A 16727-nucleotide genomic window follows, 5' to 3' on the forward strand; every position below is an offset into this window, starting at 1 on the left:
TTACAAAAATATAAAAAAACTATAATTTATTTACAACAACTTATATTATATTATGGTTATGACTTAATATTTAAACTTTTTTTTTTAGTGTCTTAGTTCTAGCAAAGTCTTCGCCAACGGCATCTTCGTATTCATTGTGATTGCTTTCGTCGTAGTAGGCATAGTCGTATGATGAATCTTTTGAGTCTTTATTGTCTTTTGATAATGGAACACTAATTTTAGTTGTAGTTGTGGTAGTCGTACTTGAAATTGGTGTCGTGACTGAAAAAGGTCTTGGTTTTTGTGTAGTTGGAGTTGTTACGAAAACTGTTGATTTAGCTACTCCGCCATCAAGTTTGTTAAAATTATATCCCACTGATAGTGTAGCATTAATTATTTTTGTTTTTGGCTGAATTAATGCGTTCAATTCACTAGGTCTTAAATTTGTACTATGTGCTGTTTTTAACGTTTCACCGGGTTCTTCATTTGATCGTTGATAGCTATTGTATGGATTAAATTTAGCTTTAAAATCTTTAGAAAAATGTTCGGTTGTTGACGGTAATTGCGTAGAAGCTGATGATGGTTGATATGTGTTAGTGTTGAACTGTGTTGAAGGTTGGAAGAAATTAACTACTGGTGGCTGTTGATAAACACTTGGAGCCGATGGCTGGTTGTACCTTAATGTTGAACTTGGTGATTGATTGCTCTGGAAAGTGTTTGTTTGATATGCATTGGTGGTTGGATATTGAGTAGAAGTTTGAGCTAAAGCAACTTTATTAAATTGGAAATTTTGATTGATATTGTTATTTGGTTGGAAGCCTTGATTAAAATCATTTTGTGATATTCCTTGGTTAATATTATTTGTCGTTGAAAAAGGTTGATTCGTTGTAGAAAATCCTTGATTTGTGTTATAATTAAATCTTTGATTTTGATTATTGGTGTTTTGGAAATCTTGATTTGCATTGTTTCTTTGTTGATAATATTGGAATTGAGAAGGAGTACTCATTTGAACATTATTAAAGTAAGTATTTTGCTGGAAATTATTTTTTGGTGCTTGTGTGTTGACTTTTGCTGATTGGAAGTCGTTAACATTGGATAAAATTTGTTGGTTTTCAATATTTTTAGCTTGATTTAAATTATTGTTTATTTGAGGTGCTTGTGTGTAAGCATTTATATTAAATTGAGTTGGCTGGTATGTACTGCTAACTGGTGCAAAAGTTGAGGAGAAAACAGGTTTTATTTTTTTATAATCATATTCTTCATCTTTTGCTTGTTTATCTAAGTAAGTCTTGTAATTAACACGGCCACGATCTTTGCTCCTGTATGTAGTTGGTCTGTAAGTTGGTTCTTTCAAAGTTGTTGTACTTGATGGAGCACTTGTGGTGGATGATATGGTAGAAGTCTGTACTGGTTTTCTTCCTGTTAATTGTTTTCTTGTTTTTTGTGTCTTTTTTACGTCATTCTTTGAAGATATTACTTTAGCATCATCGTAGTCATCTTCAAGTCCATGGTTTTTATTGCTATAAAAATTACCGGAACTACTACCTCGTAACAAGTCGTGTTGCAGTTTGCTATCTGTTAAATCACTTCTTTGTAAATAATAATCATCATCATGTTCTGATACTGCATTATTAATTGGAGAAGAAATTAGTGGTTTTCTATTTTTGGGCTGGTTCTGAGTTTTTGGTGCAACACTTGATGGACCAAGTGGTATAGGTGTAACTTTAGCAGTTGGATTTGGGTTTCCAGAACCTAAAAAATAATATTTTATTCTTATACTTCATAAGTAAATAATCTATCATTATTATTTATGTTTAATGTCATTTCTTAAAATCTAAGCTTATTATCAAAAGGATATGAAAATCTACATATCCCAGTGCAACGATAACGGATCCCGGTATTTACATATCAGAATCGACGCGTTACCGTCTAAGCTATTAAGTGGCTTACATAATTGTATTTTTTTTTGGCTTATTTACCTAGTCTATATAAATCAAAATTGTCACTGTAGTAAAGTGTAGCTGCTTCACAGTCTATGTTATACCAATCATCACAAATCTGATTTTCTTGATCAAACGCCGTATTATTTGGACACAAAAATCTAAAATCTTGAACCTAAAATTGTGCGTTGAGATTTTAATTTAAACGTTAAAAATAGATAAATTTAAATAGTTTGTATTTACTCCAAAACCAACAACATTAACACAAACGTGGAACATTTGACAATCAGTTTCGGGATCTGAATAATATCCTCCTACAATTTTGTCTTTGCAACTAAAACTAGTTACTGGCATTTCATTTTGTTGATAGTTTGGTGGTCTTTTCTGACCATTAGCAGCACCTTAAAAAATCATAGAAGGTATTATTATGGTTTAAGTTTTATCGTGCAAGATTAATAAGTATATATATCGTTACAGGCTAACAGCGTGACAGTCGCCAAAATCCGAATAGCGTTCATATTGAATAATATATCTGAAACATACGTAAAAAATAATTTGTATTAAAATAAAGGTGAAAGGTAAAAAGCACCTTATTGAGGTAATTTACGTATGACCCTATAGGCGCCTTATTTAACCCCAACCTCAATTAGGCACAATTGTAGTCGGTGATAGTTCAGATTTTTACACTAAAAAAATCAAAGTACATTAAGAATTGTTTAAATATGTTGAACTTGGTTTCGATAATATTCAATTACATAATAACACTAATTGATCATATATGTTATTTTATACAGGGTGTTCAGTAAATAAGGAAACGAATTTCTATTGTACTCATGTTTGTAACAATTTAACTGTTTCCTAACTTACTGAACAACCTGTATAGTTTATTATGAAATTAATATAATATATAAAGTGCTGTGTATTAACTACTTTTTTTATTTTTTCATTTATAAAATATTTTTTCTTTTATTATTATTGTAATATTCAGAGACCCTAAGAGTGTCTCCCTTAATACATTTCATTTAATACAACTTTAAAGTCCAAGTATTAATTTATTGAGTGTAATATTATCGGTTAATATCGTTGCGGGTATGTATCACTGTTATCACTAGAGTTCAGGACATTATACATTTATGAATATAAAACTTGTTTGGAAAACTTCTGAGGTAGGAATAGGTCATGTATTCGATTTATATTTATTTCATTAAATTACATAACACGTAGCATATAAAGTATATAAACTAGCGCTATACAATTTGTATTCCTATTGTTTAATAAATATTTAAGTATAAATATTTAAGTATTGAAACAGAAAACTAGTTTGTGTAAGGAATGGGTTTCATAACAATAAAATACATTATTATTATTATTATTTATTATTATCAGTTTTACAATATTATAAATATAAATATAATACTACAATATATCTTTGATTAAATTTTGAATTATTAGTGGGACTGAAGGACTTTTTTTTAAATGACATTTTATATACTAAAAGCAAAAATTACTAAATTAAAATAAAAATGTTTTTTAATTTTTTGGCATTTTCGCTTTACCCTAATGTATAAACTTTTAGACGGCGCGAAAGATGGTTGAAAATTGAATCAAAGTAACATATCTTTCATGTTTTTTATTTACTTATAATACACATTGTTTTCCATTAAATCAAAATTTATTTTTTAATTATAATGAAATATATTTGGAGAAAATTCAATTATAAATATTATTTGTAAAAAATATTCGAATAATCGAATGATCGAATAATGAACAATTTTAGAAGTATAAGATTATTTCTAAAACAAGGTATTTTTAGCGTGTAAATGAAAAATATTTAATTTTCATTTTGAATTTAAAAATATTGTTATTTTTGATAAAACTTGTTTGAATATTTTTCGTAGAATTTCTGTTTGTCTATAAATTATTTTATATTGAACTTTATTGTAAGAGCTGTATTTAACATGAACAATATGAAAAAATTAATAAAATACTGCCTTTAGTTCAATTTTCAACTCTCTTGTATTAAACCCTTAAATATTCTATCATCTTAGGATTGATTAATTTAAACCAAATTTTATAAATCTTGTTTTTTTTCATATTTGAAAAATTTTGAAAGACGGGTTGATCAAATTTTAAAATTAAGGGCCATCCTATTATACACTATACTAATGATATATTTTTTGTTTTAATAATCTCCTTAATCAAAAACCTAATTAATATACTTTATTAGGATTAAGATAAACAAAAACTAATATCTATTTATCATTGATGTACTCGGGATGACTAATATAATTTTTTTTAAATAATTTGAGTCCCGAAGCCTAGTGATCACTTAAATGATTTTACTTTTAGAATATCAGTACTTGCTTTGAAAATTAAATAAATAGGCAAAATACATGTCACACGCGTCTTGTGCACACGGGATGATTTATATGAACATTGTTTTATGATAGAATTATGTCAATAACTGCAGTATTTGCGCGTGCAACTGATAGTGGTGTGACACATTCTTAATAGAAAATTCGCACGCCGTGACAATGCATCGGATAAGAATCATATGATTATCCAATAGGGTATAGTCAAAAAGAAATGGTTGGAGTGTACATTTTCCAAATGGGAGTAATTCACAGTATAGCTGTGAGTAAGTATAACAAAAAAGATTCACTTATCGATTTACTATTATACAATCAGAATTCAGAGAAGAGGAGTAAAATCACGATACGGAATTGCCGTGAGAACGAATCTTACGGTCACGACGTCGAACTCGCTAGGTCAGTCAGATACTGTACAGGAAACCATGTGGATAAATTGTTATAACATTACTACAGTGAAGAAAGTAAAATATTGGTGTTTGGAAATGTATGTATAATGGCTGATTGTCAATAATGAGAAATATTGAAGGATACAAATTAAATCACATCATATGATAATTGATAATGATATTAAATACTACACATATTAATTTTTAGATTATGCAAAGTGTAATTTACTTTTGTACACGAAGCATTAATTAGATAAAATAGTACATATAGAAATCGCTAAAAAAATATACATTTTTCTTCATTTTATTTAAAAGGATTTTGAATCCAATTAATATGAATAAATATTTTAGAGTTGAGCGATAGTTATTTGATTTTGTTGTTGTCTTTGAAGGTCTTTAACAAAAACGTACTTATATATCCCATTATTGCAATGATATATATAGTAACCAATTAATAATATAATTTATAAAATTAAATTGTTTCGTTTGATTAGATGTTTGATTACAAAACCTTAATTTAAATATTATATACTATTAACCTTTTTAATGTCGAAATTGCCCCAAATACTGATGTAAATTGGATACAGATATGCATATTTTAAAAATATTTCAAACTACTGTATAATTTAATTTAATTTATTGCTATTAGAATTATATATTTCAATACGTTTTGGATGCGCCAATCATTATACATAATCGTATCATTAACAAAATCTGAATTTGAATTATATTATTCTATCTGCAAAAAGTGTTTCATTTGCCCGTACTAAACGAGAATTGCATCATGTTTTGTTGTTCTTAAATGAGGTAGAGAAATTCCTACTACTTCAATCAATTTTCGTGTGAATTGTGATTTACATAATAACAACGTAGGTAAACTTAACTTGTACAGACTACTACCATCGTCTAGTCTTTATCAAAGAGGAAATAATCAGAGCGAAGTATCCTACAGCCGGACATTCTTCAATTAAAATTATGTCGATAGATGTCTGTCTTGCACTACAAGAATCTATTTGTTTAATTATGTGTTGGAATTGTGTTTGCACAGGACGATTTTGAAAGGCGAGACGACGACCGCGTTGCACTTTCACCCGTGACGAGCAAATCTACCACAAATCTAATAATAACATTATCAGTTCATTTGGCCTATTAAATAATAGTACACCCACATGACCAACAAATTTGTTTTTTTGAAAGTACATTATTTTCATGCGTGTTCTTCTAATAAAGCTATTAGTTTAAAAGCGTGATTAAAATAAGAAACACCTAATATCATAAAAATAATATTTTTGTTAAATTTGTAATTCAGCGTTTTTTTTTATTTTACTTGGGTACTATTAAATTATACCTATGTTTGTAGTGGACTCTGGAATGCTATAATGATTATTATACTAATTGCAAAAAAATGCCAATATATTTGTTATTAATTTTGTAACGATCGACCTGATTTGTATACGGGATTTTTATGTTATACTGAAACAAATAGCTTGCAAATATTATATTAGATTTGTGGAGTTTCTTTTATACTTCTCAAAAATAACTATGATGACTGTGCAATGTATAGTTTGGTATGTAGTTATGTATGGTTTGGTCATCATTGTTAAGATTCTACTACAGTCACATCTTAACAATAATATGTAAATAATATTTTAAATAGAAAACTTGATGACACTCCAGTATTAGAAAACTTAAGGTACGGACGCTTATGAAATACATAATAATAACAATATGTAAATACTATACTTTTATTCGAAGGGTATAATTATTACTATTGTGAGTTCAGAGGAAGATGAGTTCAAGACTATTTCGACCACATGCCATCAATCAAAGATGTTATCCAACTATCCACACCAAAATAGGTTCGGCTGGTGCTGTGGTTTTGTTTACTAATTATAAAAATAATGTACTTGAAAAATAATTGGAATTATGAAATAACTATTGTAGGCGGTTGTGAAGATATGGCAATCTCTCGAAGTTAGCATTTAGCGTTCGTCGAATTCGATCGATTGCAATCATTAGAGTAGTGATTTTGAAATTTTACTGAAAAACATTACTAAATCGTTCACTAAATTAATGCAGTTTGTAATTCGAAAATTTTTCATGAAATCTCGTGAACTAACTCTTTTACAAAAGTCTATTGGTTAAATGTTTCTTACAAAGAATTTTATAAACTTTGATTACTAATGCCGTTGCACGATTTTTGTATCCGGTTTTTTTGCAGAGAATATCGCAAAAAAGCGTGATTTCTATAAAATCGCACAAGAGCAAATAGTGAACAAAATATGTAGTATAACGATAATAGTTCACCGTTCTCTTTTTACTGTCTCGATAAATTTCTCAGACACAAAGTATGATTAATGATATTTACCTGGTGCTACACAAATGTAGTTATTTGTAGTGTTGTGATGGTAATGATCATGCTTAATTCACTCTCAGCGTATTCAGCCAAAATGTATCATTATAAGTCTCACAAGTACGTACTCGAAACGGAATTAATTAACGGTGTTCATTCGTTTGATAGACAAGTTATAAATATAAATCGCTAGACTATGAGAGGCTTGATCTCTATGTCGCTTTTTAAGTTCTTTAATATTAGTATTAATAAGTTTTTATAATATTGAAATAATGCCATGTTTTAAGGTCGGAAACCGGTAAGACTATCAAAACCATTTTGACTATCAATTTATAGAAATAGAATAACCATAAGATAGAAAAACGATAATTTCATTAAAGTAACAACTCAATAACTTTTGATTAAACAATATAAAATTATGGCTGTTCATTTTTGTTACGCCGTTCGCTATGTGAATAAAAATAAAAAATGTTTGTTTGTTTGAACGCGTGCTTTCGAATCTCACTACCAGATTTTTCGTGTATCATTGATTATAATAATAAAAATAACAATAATGTATAATCAAACGAATTGTCATGTGTTCAATTAAAATATATGTGTAGGAATAATGAGAGTAGTTGGAATTACTGAAGAATAGATTACCGCGGTCGAGATTAAAAAAATACCTTTGAAACGATCAAGGTGGTAGAATTAAGTTGAATAAAATCGTCACTTTCACTACAATAATGAACGTGTGAACGATGAGGTAGCGCGATACTTATGTTTGAGTATAAACAGTTACCGTTATGAAATAAAATACATATTTTTTTTTTGCTATTGCCCAAGGTATTCCCACATTAAGTATACGAGATAATACCGAAAGGGGACGAAATCATCAACATGTATGCATTCGAAGAGGATCCGCGAAGGACTCTGGCAAGCACTTCGGTCGTCCTTCACCCGAGGGGCCATTGCGATCACGGATTTGATTATCTTGCAAATGCAAACCGCATTTTTCTAATAAAGCTCACACTATTCTAAAGTTCATACGAAACACACGTTCTGTAAAATTATTACGACGCACGTGTGGTGTATTAAAATTTGTTCAATCTTCAGGTATGTAACCTTTACTGCACTGGGATGTCACGAGAACGCAAAACACATCAAATATGTGTATCAAGGATGATCACGTTGTCTACAACGCAGTTATTGCATTGTTTTTTAACCGATGGTCGTCATCGACACGTCGATGTCAACAATAATTATCATTATTATCAAAGATTCGAACGAAAAATAATACAGTGTATGTATTCGCCGAATAGTCATTATAATGCCACACATGATGTGGTTGTCACTGCGCCTTTTGCGTGAGAAGATCACCGTCACGACTTATGTGACCCATATAATTATAATATGTTTAACAACACAGTCGTTCATTGAAAATAAATACCTGGAGCACGATTTTTCTCAGTCTTTCAAAAAAAAAAAAAAAAACACATCAGAATATTGAACGCGGGTGTCACACAATTCGAAATGGTGTATATGACTATTGTTTTATTCAAACAAAACTTAAAAATTGAACGGTTTGGATAGAGAAAATAAAATTATACATTCAGAGGTCATTATCGGTCCTCGCATTCACCTATGAAGGGCGAATGTGTTTTAATTTACTTTAGTTGATTATTTAGAGAAAAAATTACATTGCGTTTTTTAATTTATTATATTATTTACTTATTGCATGAATTGACTTCAAGAATAAATGCGAAACGATCGTGTGAACAGTCAAAGCGCATTCATAATTCAGCACATCATCACGTACTCTGGAGGTGCATTATAACTGATTTGTTACGGCCTCATCCAATTCCAATATTATAATTGCAGACGCTAGCAACACAATACTCGGTATCTTGCACAATGACGATCTATTAGTCATGTTTACATGACAGAACGTGTTTGACTATTGAACATATTGTCGTCCATATAATTTAAATTTTTTAGTAACACTCGTTTGCATTATTTTTAATAATATAAAAAATAATTAACGTTCAAAATTATGAAATGTAAAAGAATAGACTTGGTTCCATTTTGATGATGTCACAATTCATAAATTGTACATTTAATTTGACAGGAATATACATAATTTTATTTAATAATTATAAATTAGTTAAATGTTGTACACAACTATGTTTTTTTTTTTTTAATATTCGTTTGGTGTATGTCATTAAAAATTAATTTTTCAAATAAATAATCTAAATATGGTTGTAATTCTGATGTAGAAGTGTAGGTGAATCACTTCAGGCTTATTTTGATAGGAATACGTTAAAGTGATTAAAGTCAATGAGTTACAAAAAATATTTTTACAATCCAAATAATACGCGTATAATTAATTATGATACTCTAAAAACAAATTATTTATAACTACGCAATCGGTCGATTGATATGCCCTGAAGGTTTATTAGTATTTGCAATGAACAACTAAAATTACGCAATATTTAGTGTTTGTTTATTTTTTAATTGCCTATAAAAAGATGTATGTATAGCTCAAGGTATATATCTAAAGTATATGCGCTAAGATTCCTTTACCGTCACATATTGCAAACGTGATTGATGTCGTAGGGATCCCATTTTCGGGGCGTATTACCGACCAGGAGTTTAACATTTAATTAATTATAAAATAACCGTAGCTGCGTTATTCTGAATGAGATCATTTTATAAAAACCGCTAATACGTAATTATACAGTAAGCTAAACCACAAATGGATTGTATTTAATTTGTTATGTATGTGGTTTCTTCTCGTGTCATCAGAAATACACTTTTCTTATAGACCTGCAGTCGGAAGTCATTAATAACGCGTAGAAAATTTAGTAGTTGTTTAAAATATTTTAAATTCTACAAACATTCATTGTTCTGATTCAAATAAGGACGTCGCAATAATATATAAGTTATGTATATGTGTATGACGATCGTGTTATGTCGCGTCTTGCAATTTATAATGGTTACAGGGCAGAGAAAGGAAGGTCGTACTGGAGACGACGAATTCAAGACTGCACAATGATGACATGCTCTCGGGTGTTCTCATAAACACGGCATTTTTATGAACTCACGATGATTCCTGTACAATCGTAGCTGGCGTAATTAGAGTTCATTAAAACATGAAGTATATATATATATAACTTTAGCGAAGACACGAATCGTTCGTGAACGGCGATAAAACGGTTTTTGGCATAACACAGGCATAAAAAAATAAAATGCATACAAATAATGTGTGTGAAGACATGATACAAAGACAAAGACACTTAGAAACTTTAACGGTGCTGTATCATGTATTCATATCAAAATAGTCTACTTTTACTCATAAAATGTTTAATTCAAATTCGTGATTTTTGAAGTACCACCTTTCAGTCTAATAATACCTATTTGAAAATTAATGATAAATGAAATTATGACTTCCTTTTGTGTATAATAATTACTGTCTGTCAAAGTACTCAGAAAAAAAAATCATAATTTAAATATAAATTTTATAGCAGTTGTGTATTAGATTTTTTAAGAAAAGCCTAAAAGATAGATGTTTCGTATACCAATAACTATCAGATATCTTTTAAATTCCTCCAAAAAAAAGACGTATTTGTTAGGAAACTGATTGGATTGATTTTTACGCTTAAAAGCCAATTATGCATTTAAATATTTCTAGTTATATTTACTCAGTGATGGTCGACTAATAACTGGTTGTACTGCGCTTAATTGAAAACCTTAATTGGTTAGTTGCTAACTAACTAATAAAAATTATTGATTTAAGTACGCCCCCATTAACGCCTACCTAATATTAACTACCCAGGAGGTTTCCAAAGTAGCTATTCCCTGTCTTCGATAAATCACTAACACTTATTATGTCAAACGGTATAATAGGTATTACGCGATCAGCTAATCATCTTGTTCCATACAGTTTTTGCTGGGAAATGGTACAAACAATCTCGTGTATGAACAAATTACTCGACGGATTGGCAGATCCATGATTACGTACCACTTATCTCTATAGTGCTTATTAATGTTCCTAAACATGTTTTGATGTACTGGACCAACGCTGTAAAGTAGACATCTAAAAACTTTTTGTATGTTTACAAAGACTAGAGCTCTATTAGTTATCCATGGGTCAAATTTAAGTTGTTAAAATTACATTGTGAATTGTTTTTTTGGTACATAACATAATTTACATGCAGTTGTTATTTCACATACATGTTTTCAATACGGACAGTTATCGTAAACGTATAGTGTATACCTCATCATTGGAATATATTACATAACATTTTATAATATTAAACCCAATAAACAAGTCTTTCACATAATCATAACCCATATCTTCTTTTTCGATTAATTAAAAAATAAAAATCTAACACTGGCAAATTGTGCTTACAAACGAAGATCATAAACGTTTTACGGATTTAACTACCAATAACCCGTACTACTAATGTTTTATTTGGCTATCACTTTGTAATCATTATTTTTTTTTAGAAAATTGCAGGTTAATGTCTTTTGGAATTATTGTTCGCTTATATACATCGTATTACATAAAAAATGTACTACCAGAAAGTCCGACGACAGTGAAACCATTCGATTATTATCATTCCATTAAACACTATTTTTTTATCACTAAACCGTGCGGATCTCTTTTATATGTTAGAAACGACGTAACAGTTTGGCCTCTTGTAAACTAATATCACTGCCGTTTTAAATGTTTTCATCATAAATTTTAATACAAACGTTCGACCCATGCAGCTTAGTACTACACGTATTTTACTGTCATCAATCTTTAATTCGGTACTTAAAATGTCACTGAAAATGTTGATCGCGAACCTTTATTCTCACCAAAAATAGAAACAAGTCGTTAAATTATCATATCACTGTAAAATTTAGGCATATAGTAACTGAAAATCTCCAAATTCACATTATAGTAGTCGAGTAAATGTGTTTTTTATGATAAATTTAACGAATAGAACGACCACTGATATTTATTTTGAATGTCGTCATTTATCATTTGTAATGAAATGCTGTTATGTTTCATATCTTTAGGTACATTCATTTATGAGTGAACTGCAAAAGTTTCATTAATGATTCTAGAAAATATAACAGTATGTTTTTAGTTCGATATAATGATGTTCAGATCATTAATGAGTTAGTGAATTATCTGTATAGAGGTTCATGATCAATTGCATTATTTGGTAAACTTTCTAGGGTCTCTCTTAATCATCACTAAGCATACTATACTTGATATAAAATACTATACTATACTTTTATACAATATAAAATAATATAATATAAAAACGTGCACGATGCAAAAAACGGCCAAAGAAAGTATACTTTATTTTTGTCTAGATCAGTTTTCCTATCTAAAAATATGAGTTTAAAAACACGAGAAAAAGTAAAAGGTCTATCAATGCTGAATAATACGTATAGTTTACCTTATTTTGTAACAAGTAAATGGGTATCTAATTTTTAGTCAAGGCCTAAAATATTAAAATAAATCATTTATTCGAGCACCCATATAACCTTTAAGTATATTATTATAAGCGTATAAAATAATATCAAAATCTCCGATTACTATTCATAGCCATCAAGTTAGAAGTAAGAGTAATGTGTTTTTGTAAGAAAGGTATCGCGGTATCTCAGGTCCACACGAGAGACTTGAATGCGCGTAAACACATGAACTCATACAATTTAATGTCGAGTATGCTTTCTCCGAAGATGTCGTGAACTAGTGCCGCGTTTCCTGTCACATGGTTGCACATTTTTGCTAAATGACGTACCTATGGGTATTGTATAATGATTTCGGATGTCCATATAGATCTTTCCGTTATTCCCACCCTTTTTTCTCGAACTCTTACGGTGCGTGTCGCTCTTTGCACTCAAGACCGCGACCTTTTTATGACCCGTTTCGACTTTCGATTTCTTTGGATGTTCGCGATCAGACGCCTCAGGGCGGAACGTGTTCGACCAACAAGTTTTTATTTCGTTCGACGTTTGTCGTGGTAGCCGACAAGTTACTAATGTAATTACAATAATAATAGCGCAGCGGTGTGTGCTATGAGCGCACCTACACCTTCGCAAAGTGTACGCACATACAATATTTATAGCCACCGCGCGCGGGCTGTGACCTCCTGCTGCGATGGCATGACCCAGCTCTTGTACATAACCAGTGCCGTACAAGTCGGTAAAGTACACGTGTATGCATATGCTTTCTCCTCTTCGTCATCCTCTCCTCCTTATTTGCTAATGACTGCTGTCGGGGGTCTTACCGGAAGAAAGTAAACGGCGCGCCGTCGTGGTCCTTTTGACGGTATTGACGTAACGCGGCCGACGGGACCGCCGCGAAAAACGTGTCGAGTCATACTTGCTATTAGACCGTAATTAGTATTTTTTTGACGTATTCATTTTTAATATTCTGTTTTGTTTCTATTCCATAACTAATCCATCGGTCATTTCTTACCAATTCCAAAACGCTAAAACTCTGGTGCCATCGTTACACGCGAAAAACAGTTATGAAAACAATCATAATCGTTATAACATATGAACTAGACTTTGACGGGTTACAAACGTCCAGCGATTGTTTCTCCTATAAATAATCTCAAGGCAGTGTCAATATGTTTGAATCGAGTGTTTGTTAATCACCATCACTCATTAGACCATACGATATTAGTATAATTTGCCCTGGGCTCCTCATTACCGCTGCAGCAGTTAAACCGGCACAATAAAACGCATATAATTATAATTTATTATTGTAGTAGTCTGTCAGATGTCGCAATGCCTGAGAGCTCTCGCGTAAAAAATAATCGGTGGTTTTGTATTATTTATACTTTTTGATACAGTGTCATCGCATTGAGTAATTTTTGTCGGGGCACGAGATGAATGTGGTCGTGCTGATCCGTTAGCGCGAAAGTCGAACTATTCGATTACACGTTTGCAGTAACGTTTGGAGATTCCTTTGAATTTCGTTGGAACCCACGATTTGTGTCCGTTATACTTTTGACACAACAATCAACCAGTTACTATTTTTATCAATAAGTATACATCAAATAGTTTTATTGTTGAATGGTATATTGAACGACCCAATTAACCGTTTTTTAATAGACTATTGATAAATACAACTGAAAATGATTTATTCGAAAAAGCGATGAAAACATAGTTATTTGTAAATAAGTGATTTCATAAATACGATTCGTCTAAATATTTTTGAATGAATATTCGTAATAAACACATTATGAAAATTTAACATTTTAAATTTTGACGAGATAATTTTTTTATTCATTGAACATAAATGATAACTAACACTTAAAAATTGTATTTATGAACACAATTGGAGAGACTTTTCTTTATTAGTTTTGAAATTATCAGTGATAAAATCACGATGATTCATAAGCCGAATTATTAAACAAAGGTAAATTTTTATTTTCACTTTTAACTTGTTCATAAAATTTTCTTATAAATTCCTTGTATTGACTGAAATGTTATATACAATTTATTGGTCAGTTATTATTAAATTGCTTAATAGTTAGGTAACATTTTTAAAGATACAAAATGTATTGGTTTGTACATAATATGAAATCTATACATCTTATATAAGTATGTATATGAGGCATAAGATAAGACAAAGGTGATGACCCAAACATCTAATATTTGAACTCTAACGTGTATGTAGAATCTGTGTTAGTTTATAAAGTGTTTTTTTTAATTTCCATATAAAACTATGGTCAACTGTAGTACTAAATTAATTTATTTTTTATTCATACGTAATAATAAAATTAGCGAAAACTAAAATTTAAACTGTTGCACGAAAAAGGACTAATATTGTATTTAATAGAAATAAATTTAAAAGCGATTATCTCACGTCTATATTTTTTCCTTTTACTTCAATAATTTGTAACGAAACAATTATTTCTTTCAAATACCTTATATTACAAAAAATCTTTTGTCTATATTTTATTTAATAAAAAAAATGTACACGTTCATCGCAAATTTACTGAAGAAAAAATTGTTTTTGCATTAAACTTTAGAGAGTCTAAATTCGTCTACGGAAGAACATTAAACGGATATTCCTTAATTAATATTCCATTAAATTTTCACACAAATTCAATATTATTATAAAATAATTGAAACTTCGTTTTAAAAGAAAAGTGTTTATTAAGTATTATATATTCGTAGTAAAATATATGTCAAAACAACATTCACATTTAATTAGCATCTTTAATAAAATTACCGTTGATGATTGTTAATTGAATCTCTGATGATGAATTAAATGTTTTAAATGTGTGATTTTTCACTCGGTATAATTGGCCGAAAGCAATCCGAGTAACATAGTTGTATTGTTCTATGAGAATAGAACCTTCACAATTAAGAGATAATAGCGATGGCCGTTCTTTGCGAGATTTCCTAATCGTGTTCTCACCAAAAAAATTAATTATCAATTTACTTTACCTAGGGAAATAGTCGCACATTAAATCACATAAGCTCAAAGTGCTCACTCGTAATCGCCGCGGATTTTAGGCTGATTTTACAAACCAAGCCTGTAAAGATTATAATTTATTCTACATCCGACAAATAACTTCTCGATATTAGGTAAATTAATTCCACGAGTAGTCGAACAACTTGAATGTAGCGGTTACATCAATGGTCGAATCCAGTGCGCGTAGATGTATGTCATCTTCCCATTATTATTCAACCAAAATATACCTATACGTTTTATTATTCGAATCTGTATTGTATTACTTTTACAACAACAGGTTATTTTTATGTTTCGGTAATGCATCAACAAACGGTGGCTGATGCATCAAAGATACCAGCGAGTCTCGTTTGACCGGTATCGGTAATGAATAATTTTACCACTTAATAATAGTGAAATATTACTCAAAAAGACCTGTTTGACATTTCACGGCCCGTTTAGGCAACGTATTTTTAATTTGCAACTGTGTATAATATATCCATTAATACAATAATTTTGTTATTATAGTCGGTTAAACTACTGAAGATTCACGTAATTAAAAAATAACATGTTGACATTTGGATACAATACTATTTTATATTGACGTAATTTTACCGGAATCAAAATTTGTAGGACTCGGGACTTTTTGCATTTATGAAAATTGTTGTAGTCATCTTGAATTTATCATAATAATATTCATATTATTTTTTCTTAAAACTTAACATTAAATATTTTTATTAGTTATGTTATAGGATTATTCCTCGAACAAAAAAATTGTCTTAGCTTAAGAGTATAACTATACTATATTTGCATGGACTTGATGTCTAAGAAATGACTCAAATAAATGCACAAAGTCTCAATTTTTAGTATTTAAAATCGTAACTCGGTAGCAATTTTTTGTAAAAATTTTTTTGACGAATAATCTTAGTCTAAAATAATTAAAAAGTAAAAAACAAGAAAGTCAATGATATTTATAGAGAAACATTTAAAATATTTTAATAGTTTTTAGTAAAATGTTGACGATTAAATGTAAAACCAAAGCAAAATACGTCTTTAAAAAACATGTTAAAAATAAATAATATGTAGGGAGTGTATATAAAACAATCTTACCTGGCACGTGAATTCTTCTTCTTCAATAGTATTGCATTTGTAAACTCACCCGACTACGCGCACGTACTGAGGACCGTTGTCGAAGAACGGGTAAAAGTGATGAGCACGCAAGGGTTCCTTCTTCTCTTCTTCTTTGCT

The 16727-nt window shown here is 30.0% G+C and overlaps 1 protein-coding gene across 2 annotated transcripts; it reads right to left on the minus strand.

Annotated features, from left to right (window-relative positions):
• Nucleotides 1-9: 9 nt before the first annotated feature.
• LOC126902372 (GATA zinc finger domain-containing protein 14) lies at nt 10-16727 on the minus strand. Of its 2 annotated transcripts, XM_050679551.1 has the most exons (6): nt 16590-16629; nt 2509-2605; nt 2395-2451; nt 2163-2320; nt 1959-2094; nt 10-1731 (listed from the first exon to the last, which is right to left on the minus strand). In XM_050679551.1, the coding sequence occupies exons 3-6, from the start codon at nt 2435-2437 to the stop codon at nt 71-73; spliced, it is 1998 nt and encodes a 665-aa protein (XP_050535508.1). In that variant the 5' UTR covers nt 2438-2451; nt 2509-2605; nt 16590-16629; the 3' UTR covers nt 10-70. The 2 variants fall into 2 exon arrangements, with proteins under 2 accessions (XP_050535508.1, XP_050535507.1); XM_050679550.1 differs by lacking the exon at nt 2509-2605 and having other exon boundaries at nt 16590-16727.

This window comes from Daktulosphaira vitifoliae, unplaced genomic scaffold (assembly GCF_025091365.1).
Source record: "Daktulosphaira vitifoliae isolate Bord-2020 unplaced genomic scaffold, ASM2509136v1 Scaffold_3, whole genome shotgun sequence".
Lineage (NCBI taxonomy): Eukaryota > Metazoa > Arthropoda > Insecta > Hemiptera > Phylloxeridae > Daktulosphaira > Daktulosphaira vitifoliae.